Below are 12,894 nucleotides of genomic sequence, written 5' to 3'. Positions count from 1 at the left end.
GGAGACACGGAGACAGAAGGCAAAGGAGATGCAGGTGGAAATAGAGAGAAGAAAAAGGTGGAGAGAAGATGACAGGAATGGAGCAAATGAAGAGAAATACTTTTCCCCAGCAGGTACATGAGGGAGGGAAAAAAACTGGAGTTAGAGGAGAGTGACAGATGAGAAGAGAGAGAATGTGTCAGGAAGAGGAATATTCTGACATTGGATATTGGGATGCACATAATGTCTCTTGTCCCATGAAGAGAGGCAGGCTGTAGGAGACAGAAAGAGAGACTCGGATGTGTCAGTGTGGATCATGCGATTTTGACTCCAGGACACACACACACACACACACACACACACACACACACACACACACACACACACACACACACACTTGAGACAGGCACACCTGATTTTACAAGACAAATACAGAAAAGTAAGTGTGGGAAGCAGTAAACAGAAGGTGATTAAAGTAACCTTTATCAGTATTCTTCAATAATAAACAACAGTGATGGCTGAGTTCTCACTACTCATCCATCTGGCAGGGTCACTTTATTGTTTCGTTACAGTACCCTAAAACATCGTCACTATTAAAAAAATCAGGACAAGGTGCCAAAACACTTAGTACCACTTAGGCCAGTGGTATTACAGAGTCGGGGCTACCTCTCAGCTATCAGGGCTTTTAGCTCTGGGCTGTCACACTGTTTCACACCGCTGCATTCACAGATGGATTGACGTCATCTACAAGCAACCTTTAGAATGATTCTACATTATTCTTCTTGGCAACAAATCACAGTAAAAGACCACAACCAACAATGGGATTCTGCAACCACTATATTTGTGTCTATGTCAAAAACATGGTCAAAGGAGAGAGAAGAAAGAAAAACACCTACACACGTACAGTATCCATATACACACATATACATACATACATACATACATATATATATACATACATATATATATATATATATATATATATATATATATACATACATAATATATATATATATATATATATATACATACATAATATATATATATATATATATATACATACATAATATATATACATATATCCCATACATCCCTGCCCCCCGCTGCTAGGACACTACTCCCAGCAGCAGGGAAGGAGGTGGAGGCACCGCGGGGTGTAATGTAATGTCATTTTTGCCTCATTTATGGTCTGATAAACAGTAAATCCATCAAATTCACTGCCCCATGCTATATCACTATTTTATGTTTCATGTTTGTAGCTGCTGCGTCAAGGCTTTCGTCATACAGAAGTGGGCGTGGTTTCATCTCTTAGCCCCTTGCCCACTTTTCTAAATTTTTCTACATTATGCAGTAAGGTGGACTTAGTTTCAGACCTGGGGGTGAAGTTACACTGTAAATTGGGATGCAACGGAAGATTATGGTCAGCTGGTCACTGTAGTTTTCACCAAATGTTACTCAAATAGGAGCATATAGAAGATTTGTTGGGAACATATTAATACACTTTTCCCTCTCTAAGATAAGATATAAAAAATGCTATCCAAGGGGAAATAGTTGAATTAGTGAGTATCTGTGACAGCAGGGCGGTGTCTGTGGGACTGAGGCAACATAAACTAGTGAGGGATGAAGGAACTTGACACCCAGTGCAACACTGTGGCTCTTTGATGTGTTTTTGGACAACAATGGAGCTCACTGGCACAGAGGAATAAGATGCATAAGGCTTCGATTCACAGACCACACTTGTATTGTCAATTCCTCATTGGTTTCAGTTTTTCCATGGCATTTATTGACAAGAAAATATAGAATATCACCAGACATGTCCTTGAAACAGAAAGGGGCAGAGTCTGTAGAGTTCATTTTGAACAATACACAGGCCAAATGAAAACTATGTTATTTTAACAGCAGAGACGTTAGTAAAAAACATACAGCAGATTGTGTGCCCACATATTAGTCATCTGCTTGGTCCTCCTCATAAAATTACAAACTGTCTTTTCACTAATTCATGAAAATGTCTCTGGGAATGGCAGCGCTGCAAAAACACAGAAGACAAGAGTTCATAAAGCGAGACGCAGCAGAGCGGTCAGATACCCACTACAATCACCATGATGACACTTACTGTATGGGGAGGTCATTGCGCAAATGAATGCATTCACATGTGAATTTATGTTTTATATCATAATATGCAATATCAAGACAAGTATTTGTGCGTGAATGAACGTTCCTGATCATTTTGACTGCCATTTCTTCATCTCATATTGTGTTGGTAAAGCAGCCATTAAGAGACGTATGTTTGATAAATCACAACTTTGCTTTATGCATGTGTTGCTGCAAACATACACACATGTTCAATACTATAAATGAGACCAAATAAGTTAACAGGCTCTCATTCTTTTCATTTCCTCTCATCAGTTAAACAAACAGAATGTACACTAGTCTTTCATATCAGATTCTATGTTATAAGTAGAATTATCAGAAGAATACAAACATTCAGGCTCCCTCATGTGGCTCAAAGGTGTACTGCAGATAGAAACATTGAATAAAAGACTATGGAAAAAAATCTGCTAATTTATTTGGCGACCCACCTGTGGGTCCCGACCCAAATCTGTGAGGATAATGCCACTCATGTGGTCATCATTCCCATGCATTTTCACAGATTTGTTGGAAATATTGATTTAACAATAATATCTTTGGAGATCATACAGTGGACATGGTAGTAAAAACATGTTATGTGAGCAGTGTGAAGAGATTTCTGGTGCTGATGATAAACTCCAGAGCACATCAGGATGCTGTAGGGCTGGGTGATCAGAGAGCAGAAAGCAAGAAATGTCTTCCCATGGTGGCAGGAAGCAGTAGTGCGGCTGTGTTTTTTGTCACAGCTCACAGACTAACTGGGGCAATACAGAGTGTTCCTCTCTCTCACCCAAACGAGTACACGAACACACCTGAACCCCGGCATGCAGGGAATGACATACGCACATTTACTCATTCTGCTCACACGCAACAACTCCCATGCGTCTCCAGTGAGCGTGTCTCGTAGGCGTGTCCCTCAGACACACTTGGCCTCCATGTCGTAGAGTTGAAGGAGGTCAGAGACCACAGCGTCGATGTGTGCTTTGGTCACGTCCACACACAGCACCTACGCAAAAAACAACAACACAGGCTTCAGTTCCACACCTGGCTTAAACTAACATGGACATCAAAGGTCCACACATTGTTCAAACAACCTAGATCTTGTTGCCTTGAGGCCTGAAACAGAAAAGCACAACAAATCCTGACCTTTTCTATTCATTTAGTGACTTACAAAATCAAAGCTCTTACAAAAGAGACCTCATTGGCCACCAGCCTTCAGTTACAATGAATAATTACAGGAGACACTTCTGCTTTGAAGATGGAGCTGGATGGTTGGGTGATAATGTCCCTGTGGTTAAAGGGCACAGTGGTACACAGCTGTATGGTTGCTGTTGGCATGACTCCAAAAGCAGGGGCCACCTGTGCACGGCTACAGCTACGGTTTGTCCATCATACCGTACACGGCCATGACGGACTAATTTGAATACTACACGTGCATTAAATTCCATCAAATGTGAAATAGGATCCCGACAGGAGGTTTCTTTAATGTCACAAGTTTGTCATAGGGTCTTTTTTTGGTAACTCCAGAGGAAACTTTTAACAGCGAAGTCTGTAGATTATCCAGAACAACGGGACATTGTCTAAATGTACATGCACACTGATATTCCACTATCATTCGGAATATGACAATATTCTGAATTTGATACAGGTCATGTCAACAGCATATTCTGTTTGGATATTCAGTATTAGGCCTTGTTGATGAAGACATGTGAGAAATGCCAATACTATTCAGGTTCAGAAGCCTTCTTTAAACATACAGTCGGAATATGCAGCTCAACTGCGTCTGCAGTTTTTTTTACTGCAGTTTGCGACACACACCTTCATGCCCGTTTACAGCGGTGTGTCGTGTGGAGGGTCTATACAAGGCACACCCCCTTAGATAACTTATTGGACTAATGTAGTTATTTCAACCCACTCCATAATCTTTTCTCCTAAACCAATCACGTAGTGTTGGTGCCTTACCATAACCAAAATCTGACTAGATTAATAAAGCCTGCTGTAGAGCTTTCTGTGGTCTTTTTCTTGCCTCTCTGATTAATGTCCTCCTTGCTTGCTGCGAGTATTGGTCCTCTCTTGGCAGTTTTCTTGTGACGTCATATTCTTTCCAGTTTGTAATAATGGATTCAACGGTGCTCTGTTAGATCTTGTGACCATCAGATCACGTGACACTTATATTGCACACAGGTGGACTATAGTCAGATTTCTGCTAACTGATGATGTCATTGGTCTACCCTAACTGAAACTGAGTTCTTTTGTGGCGACTTTTTGGGTGAATGTTCAATTTTATTTAGCTAATTTAATGGTCTGCCTCTGATGAAGGAGAGCTGCTCAGCGGGCAGAGAGAGACAGCGTGTAGCCATAATATTCTCACATCTAACTCTGTGAGTTGAGGGTTTATTTCCACCAGAGCTGGTGATTGTTGGAACAGTGGAAAGACTAACCTTTGGTGAGTTTTATTCTGATTCTATCGACTCTGAATGTGCTTTACAATGAGTTAAGAAGGCAATTAAGCCTGTTGTAGATGAGGAAAAGACAGGAACTTGAAGTCAGAAGGTGTACGTTGTATTTTTTTGTTTACTAAAGAGAACAGGTGTAAGAGTATTTCCTTTCTTGACATTTTGTGAGTATATTAGAGCTTGTGGAACCTAGCTCGAACACATCTCCCAGCTGAAACTACAGCCAGCCAGCCAGCCAGCCAGCCAGCCAGCCACACACACACACACACACACACACACACACACACACACACACACACACACACACACACACACACACACACACACACACACACTATGAACACTTAACAGGGAACACACACCTGCCACCACTCCTTCTCCCCGACAGGCAGCTCCACTCCATAGCTGTTTAGAGCCAGGTGCAACGTCGCTATGGCGATGTGTTGTGGTATATGGCGGATGCACATGGCGCCATGGTAACAGTCTCTAAGCAACGCCCAGGAAGTCTCTGCAACGGGGGTTCGAGACCAAGCGTGGCGGTTCACGAGTGACTTCACGGACAACAGGTAGTGGAGTAAATACTGGAGAGAAAAAGAGAAAAATACAATATATTACTGTACATTATGCACAAATGGTTTGTGTGAATGGGGATCAGCCAATCACAGGTCAGCAAAATCATTTTGAGTTGGCCTTTCTGTCACTTGCACTAGACAACAGAGTGACTTACAATTGCTGGACACACACACATACACACACACACACACACACACACACACACACACACACACACACACAAACCTTGTGAGGGTGTTCAAAGGAGACTTGGAAGTCGAGCTGTCGGAGGATGAGGAGCTCACACTGCACCACGCTGTCCCTCAAATCCCAGAACTCCTTGTCACATTCTAGAGGAGCACTGCCACTGTTGAAATACCTGTGAGGGAGGAATGGGAAGTGAAGACTTGTTGACAGCTAAATAAAAACAGACACATCTGATGGTGATGGTGATGATGCTGATCAGTTGATACTTATCATGAGTTTGGCATCAAATACATGCAAACATTGGCTAGTTTACTAAGAGGTGTAAAGCAAGGCCACAGTTTAAAATTGTATTAATAATTGGTTTATTTATTAATTAGTCACACCATTGAACAATTAATCACATTTCTCACATTGTGTCTATCACAATTTCCCAGAGTCCAATGTGACACGTTTAAATGTCTTGATGTGTCCACCTAACATATTCCAGTGAAAAGAAGGTCATGTTGCTGCTAACATTCAGACACTTTACCCTACAACAGTCAAAAGCTCCAGAACAAGTTAGTAAGTGGACTCAACTTTAAGAAAGCATGGCTGAAAAATCCTCAAAGAATAATAGACAGTGATCAAACGTATCCTGTTGATGAAAACTGTGGAATATGTTTAAAAGCTGCAGAGCAAACGAGTGAGTAAATATTGTTCCACTAATCGTTTATGTTCAATTTCCCAATTAAAAGAATATTCCTGCTGAGTTGTCTCAAGAGTTCAAAGACATGGTCCTGGTTTATTGATAAGAACATCGTTGATCACGTGAAATCAAACTAAAGCTGAAACACTTTGTCGATTAACTGATTGATTAGTTGATGGAAAGATAAAAAAAGAGGCCAAAATTTCACTGGCTCCAGCTTCTCAAATGTGAATATTTGCTGCTATGTTTGTATTCTGTGAAAGCAAGCGGACTAAATTTGGCTTTTGGGCTGTTGGTTGGACAAAACAGGTGATTTGAATGTGTCAGCTTGGGCTTTGGAAAATTGCGATGGATGTTTTTGTCCACAATTTATTACATCGACCACACACACATTGAGTTCACACCATAGAAATAGAATGCATTTCTATGGTTTCCACCTAGTCTTGTTTACTATTTTCTGACATTTTACAGAATAAACAATTAATCAAATAACTGTAAAAGTATTTCGCACACAAATCAATGGAATTAGTTAGTTCTATATGATGACAATATATTATGTTATTGGTTTGAATGAAATGCACTCACCGTTGAGTTCAGAAAGTCAAGACAGAACCTCTCAACTAACATTCCACCTTAAAAAGATGACTAACTGTGTTTCCATGTGAATTATGTGAAGTGGTGTACTTTATCATAATAGCAGACAGTGTGCTAAGTTTTATTTTTGCTCCCAGCAGTATGATTTAAAAGTGGCCATGAAGATCCGAGGTCACTGCAGGTAGTGTTCACTCTTCACCAAGCATCTTACCTGTGGCTTACGTTGAGGATGTCACGGGTCCTGGTGTGCTGCTCCTCCACTTTGCCAGCCAGGTACACACAGCTCATGGCCACCAGGTAGGGTTCATAAGCATGCACGCTGGCACGTTGAAAGAAGCGGTGGTACAACACACAGGCTGTGGCTACGGGCACCGAACGCATCCCCAGCTTCACTCCTGAGCAGGGAGGATGAGGCCGGAGTCAACTCGTTAGATGAGCACTCATTTCTAAATCAAAGTTTTATCATGTTTGACAGATTCATGCTAAACATATGCATGTACTGCATTGGTTGTAATCTATTCCAGATCGGCAATATGTCCTGGTAATCACATGGAACGGCCATTCAAATTCAGCTCACTTCCTATTCTTTATTTGAATCACTGAGAAAGAAAATCTGTGCAGCAGGCTAGTATGATTATGGCTCTACGTGTCCATTTCTAACTTGCTTAGAATTATCACAATCTTCCTCCATCCAAAAAAAACCCCAGTAGTAAACAATCAATAGTGTAGAGGCAAAAGCAAAGCTGTTTGATGGATCAGATGTGTGGTGAATTTAACAATAGATGTAAATAATTAAGAAACGCAAGCATAGTTACATTAAATTGATGAATTCTCTCTATATCCACCTCGACAAGAAAAATAAATCTAATAAAAAATTCTAATTAAAAGCAAAAATTAAAGCAAAAATTGTAACTAACTATATTAAAATAATGCGATAGTAAGTCCTTATTTCTCAAAAGTCAACAAAAGCTCTCTGCTATATCGTCATGTTTACGTAGCAACTCAGAATTTCAACATTATTCTTTTTATGGTTATTATTCATAACTTTTCATCTTTTTTTATGTTCCTTAGTACACTTTGAATGTACTGAGGAAATTAATTGTTGACTGACACACACACACACACACACACACACACACACACACCTCCGTGGGTTACCTGTCTCCATAATGAAGCGACAGACGCGAAAGTGTGTTTTTATGTCCCGGTCTGACTCTGCATCTCCACCGGAGTCTCTCCTGCCCAGCAACCAGTCTCGGGAGGCCGGTAAACGAGAGGACGGACCCTCCATGGCTCATGTACCATCAGCAGGACGTTGTTTCGTGTATTGTGGCTGTCGACAGGAGGGCAGCTAGCGTTAGCGTTAGGTTGGTTAGTACATGATATGGCCTGAGAGTTTTATTGTAACCCGCTGTAAAATCAGCCACCAGTGGTTGCAAAGTTCCGCTACGACAGGCTTTGTGTTTCTTCCTAATTTAGAAAACACAAAGTTTGCCGGACATCTTAACTAGCTTCGGTCTAGCGTTAATGTGTTGCTAGCATATAACCATACTGTCGAGACGGTTACTTACCCGGAAGATAAATAGTTGTACTTCCGGTCAATACTCCAACAATACATGTAATTTGCGAATAATAGCTTTCGAAACAAGAGGATAGAAAGGACACTTTGTGTAGCACGCAAAAACACGTTAAAATTGAAGTTGTTCGTGCAAAAAGGAAAAATATCTAAACACGTCAGTCCTTCTAAATAACATACCACAAATACTTCCGGTTATCATCCAAAGTAAAATGATCATTTGGGGGACATGGAGCAAAATAAATTAGAATAATGGCATTTGAACAGCGTACATAGTGAAGGATTTTATAACTTATACTTATAACCAGGCTCATTAATCTTACTAGTAATAAAATGCATTTAGTGTAATACCATTGTACCGCTATGATTTTCAAACTATGTAATCAATAAAGAAATGCATTCAGTATAATACTCCATTGTACTACCAGGAATTTAAAACTATGTAATTAATAAAGAAATGCATGCAGTGTAATACTTGATGGTACCGCCATATGGTTTAAGGGAAACCTCCAAATATCCAGTTACATGAACGCACCGAAGACGTCACGTGCCCAGGGGCGTGGACACTGCCTACCGCACCAACTTTATCCTATCATCAAGAAGAGCTCCAATGGGATGGAATCGCACCTTTTCTGTTTGTGTATATATACCTGTGTTTGTACTTTGTTCAGGATTCGTGGGTGTAGCAAGATACAGTCTAACTGCTCAGCAGCCTGTGGATTGCAGCAGGCGAATCCTCAACTGAGATTATGTACTCTCTATTCACAACGCCTTTTTACTTTATTAAATACGCTTTATTTTAACTTTTGATCCAAGACGTCATTTGTTCCTCCGGGAGTTCTTCATTGAAACACAACAATAGACAGTAGGCACACTAATTAATTGTTTTTCGTATCTTTCTTTCTTTTTTTCGTGCGTATGCACTCAGTTTCCCGTGTCTTGTTTTCAACTGCAGACAAGTCAGCAGACACTCCCATCTCCGTGGTCAAATCAGCCGACGCTGAAATTTTAGTGCACCTATATACTGACATCCATGGTAAACGCATTCAAACGGCCCAAAGCGAGCGAGGGACTTGCAAAGTTAACGAAGGGATCGACGTGAGACAACTTCCGGATATCAAAATATGGTGTCAATAAAGCGCATATAAATAACATTGATTGAACTTTATTTACATTAACTATAAAACATGTTACCTGCATCTCGTGAGTTAAAGAAGACAATACAACAAAATTGTGCGTGAAATGTAGTCATTCTTTGATTTGAGATTTGCTGGAAAGATAATTAAATGAATAATATCTGACTGACTTATATGTTTGTGTTCAGGACATTTCTGACAACATCCATATTAAAAATCAAACATCTTACCTGTACCAATTAAGATATTTTACGAATAAAAGTCCTACATTTTTACCTTCAAATAGCTAATGTCAGAATTTTTTAAGGTGCTATAAAAATATTTTTCTCAATAATTCCAGACAAAGACTGTATATGTTCAGGACATCTCTGACTCCACTCAAACTTAAAATCTAACATTTTGAATCTACCAATTAAGAGATTTTTCAAAGTAAATGCCTTACATTTCTACCAAAAAATTGCTAATTTATTAATATTTGAGGTGCTATAAAAAGTATTTTCTAAAATTCCAAACAATGACTGATATATTTGTGTTCAGGATATCTCTAAATCAACCATTTTAAAAAATATATTTTTTTACTGTAACAATTAAGAGATTTTACAAAACAAAAGTCCTACATTCCTACAGAGAAATAGTTACACTATCAGAATATTTGAGGTGTTGTAAAAATTAGTTTTCTCAATAATTCCCGACAATGACTGATTCATTTGTGGACATCTCTGACTACAGACTTAATGAAAGCCAAAACATTTTATTGTTCTAATTAAAAGATTATACTAAAATAAAAGTCCCTATTCTGAACTGTGTATAAGGTAAATTTATGAATATTTTAAGTGCTATAAAAATAATTTTGTTGATAATTCCCAACTCATACATTTGTGTTAAGGACATCTCTGATTACACCAACAATGAAAATCAAACATTTTTAATGTACAAATTAAGAGATTTTTTTTTTTTAAACGGGCAAAATACAGGTAATTAAGGCCACCACCCCACTGTACACACAGACCAACATAAGAGTGTTGCATTGGAGAAAAACTGACTTTTTGTGGAATTATTATCAACACAGACAGCAACTCCAGTCAGAAGTATTTGCTTTTTTGAGCTGTGTCCATCTGTAGGCACTGGGCATTAAAGCTGCAGCAACAGCTGTCACACTGAACCTGAAAAAGGGCAAATTGACCACCTTTACTTGATAAAGACAGAGGTTCCATGCCGTTTAGTCATTTTGAATTCAAAGCAGGCTTTGTCAAGTTTTCTGAGTTTTAATACGCTTTAACCAAATGTTCCATTTCTGTTTTCATGTTGTAGCAAGTTATACTGTAATAACTGCGCACAATGTAATAATTTAAATGTAATAAAAGTCCATGATGTAATAATCAGCGCACATTGTAAATAAACCGTTTTAAACATAGGGTTTACATTTATGTTATTACATTATTATAAAATATTACATTATAAACTAAGCAAAAAAGTTGAACAATGTTAGAAACGTATAGCACATGGTGTAGTAAAAAAAAAGAGAGAACTTCATAAATTAGCTATTTGAAGGTACAAATATAGGACTTTTTCAGTTAACTTAAACTTAAACTGAACATTATCCATTATTATTACAACTAATCAATGAACTGCATGTCCTGGTAATCTAATAAGCAGTGCCAGGCTCCATATCCGCCGTACTATGCTCTGATTCCATTTGCATCACGTAACATTTAGCAGACTCAGACTTAAAGATTATTGTATACAGTATAAATAGGTCAGGTATCTTTCATTATGACTATTTAACAACCACAAAGCCACACATGTCCCCTCATGCCATCAAAATGAAATTTCTTCTTCATGTTTAAACAAAACTTGATTGAATAAAATCAAAATCTCTAGAGGAAAACGGTTGTCGGTAGTTGGTTAAAGTTTAATCTTAATAGCACATAATGATAAAGAAAATGTCCACTTACTGTACAGTTGTATGTTGAGGGTCTCTCACCCTGGTCTGTCTAGAATGACAGATCATTATTGTATTTAATCGATGGCACTCTCTGTCCTGGTAATCTAATAAGCACTGCCAGCTTCATAGCTTGTTATGTTCTGACGCCTCCTGCATCAGATAACATTTAGAAGACCAAATCAGGAGAGTGACACCAATTAGAAGGCCGAAGAAGAGGATCAGATAGATTGTAGTTGATGTATCGGATTCAGGGTGAAGGGTGGCATTTAGGAAACGTGCACGGCTTTCAGGGTATTAATTGACCTTTGTGACATAATGATGTGTGATGTGATTTGAGGAATATGTCTTGCACCGAGATATATATACCTGTGTGTATTTAGATTATTCATATATATTCAGCAGATCATAGTATCATATGATAGGGCTTTACATTATTGTATTTGTCTGATCCATGGATGTAAAAAGAGAACTGAATACAGTGTTGGGGCCACGTTCATTTCTATAAAAATGTAAGTGTTCGCACTGGGGAGTTGTTTACCTTAAAAAAATTATCTGCTGATTCACAAACGTCTGTTTCCCAATGTAAGTCTTTGGGAAAAAGGTTTGGCCACTATGTCAAATTGGCTTCAAAGCCTGGTGCTCTTCCATGGGGCTAATTGTCCTGTACATGTACAGTAAAATATTTTATATTATACCCTATAATATAAATAATATATAATATATATATAGTATACCCTAAATGCTCTCCTATCACGATTCAAGGTTGTTTTGAAGTCCTAGCTAAGTGTTTCTCAAAGTTTAGTTGAGAACTGGGTTCTGAATAAGTTAAATAGGTTTGAAATGTAATTTATAACCGTGGCTAAGTGGATAAGTGGAGAGCAGGGCCGCCTTTCAATCAGAGGGTCGGCAGTTCGATGCTCTGCTAGTCTCATGTCAATGTGTCCTTGAGCAAGACACTTAACCCCAAAATTTCTCCCGTAGCTGCGTCTACGCTGTAGATAGATACTGAATTGTAAGTCGCTTTGGATAAAATAGTCACAATAACAATACTAAGCATCTGCTAAATGACTGTAATGTAATGTATTTATAACAGTATATAAAGTTGATTTAGTGATCCATGTTCATGGAAACAAAATACAAAAATAAAGGCAGATATAGTAGAGTTCACTTGAAAATGTCTGAACATTCAAAGGAGCATAGTTACACACATCACATGTAGGGAAATAAGCATTGATTTAACGAGTATCGCCTCCACAGATTGACTCTAAATCACACATTCTGTCATTTTGATCCAAGTTGGATCTTTATTGCCCTCTAAACATGTCACTTTTATTGGAGGAAAAGTCTTTAAAAAAAAAAAAATCCATCACCAAACTGCACATATTCAAATAGACAGGGTTTTTAACCACGCTAGCAGCTCTAGAGACAGCAACACAGTGTTCAGGCCACTGCTTTGGTCCAGACTAAGAATATCTACTGGATGGATTGCCATGACATTTGGTACAGATGTCAATGGTGCAGACAAAATTAATCTAACTGTCACATGATCCCCTCACTTTTCCTCTAGCGCCACCTTGAGGTTCACATTTGTGGTTTTGAGCGAAATGTCGTTACAGCTACTGTATAGGATGGATTGA

The 12,894-nt window shown here is 38.7% G+C and overlaps 1 protein-coding gene across 2 annotated transcripts; it reads right to left on the bottom strand.

Annotated features, from left to right (window-relative positions):
* Nucleotides 1–1,069: 1,069 nt before the first annotated feature.
* On the bottom strand, nucleotides 1,070–8,158 carry ccnq (cyclin Q). Of its 2 annotated transcripts, none has more exons than XM_068733693.1 (5): nucleotides 7,759–8,158; nucleotides 6,812–6,995; nucleotides 5,361–5,493; nucleotides 4,925–5,143; nucleotides 1,070–3,112 (listed from the first exon to the last, which is right to left on the bottom strand). In XM_068733693.1, exons 1-5 carry the CDS (start codon nucleotides 7,889–7,891, stop codon nucleotides 3,023–3,025), a joined length of 759 nt encoding a protein of 252 aa, XP_068589794.1. In that variant the 5' UTR covers nucleotides 7,892–8,158; the 3' UTR covers nucleotides 1,070–3,022. The 2 variants fall into 2 exon arrangements, with proteins under 2 accessions (XP_068589794.1, XP_068589795.1); XM_068733694.1 differs by having other exon boundaries at nucleotides 7,746–7,822.
* Between the last annotated feature and the right edge of the window lie 4,736 nt (nucleotides 8,159–12,894).

This window comes from Cebidichthys violaceus, unplaced genomic scaffold (genome assembly GCF_023349555.1).
Source record: "Cebidichthys violaceus isolate CVI_PGR_0920_01 unplaced genomic scaffold, fCebVio1.0.p SCAF_6, whole genome shotgun sequence".
In the NCBI taxonomy this organism is placed as follows: Eukaryota; Metazoa; Chordata; class Actinopteri; order Perciformes; family Stichaeidae; genus Cebidichthys; species Cebidichthys violaceus.
The sequence above is the reverse complement of the archived record's forward strand: the minus strand, read 5'-3'. Positions and strand labels throughout refer to the sequence as shown.

Excerpts from the sequence above, each read along its gene's own strand:
- ccnq (XM_068733693.1), bottom strand. The coding sequence starts at position 7,891 with ATGGAGGGTCCGTCCTCTCGTTTACCGGCCTCCCGAGACTGGTTGCTG. Across the intron at positions 6,996-7,758 it reads TCGCTTCATTATGGAGACAG|GAGTGAAGCTGGGGATGCGT; the intron begins GTAACCCACGGA and ends CTCCCTGCTCAG. Across the intron at positions 5,494-6,811 it reads ATCCTCAACGTAAGCCACAG|GTATTTCAACAGTGGCAGTG; the intron begins GTAAGATGCTTG and ends CCTCCCTCACAG.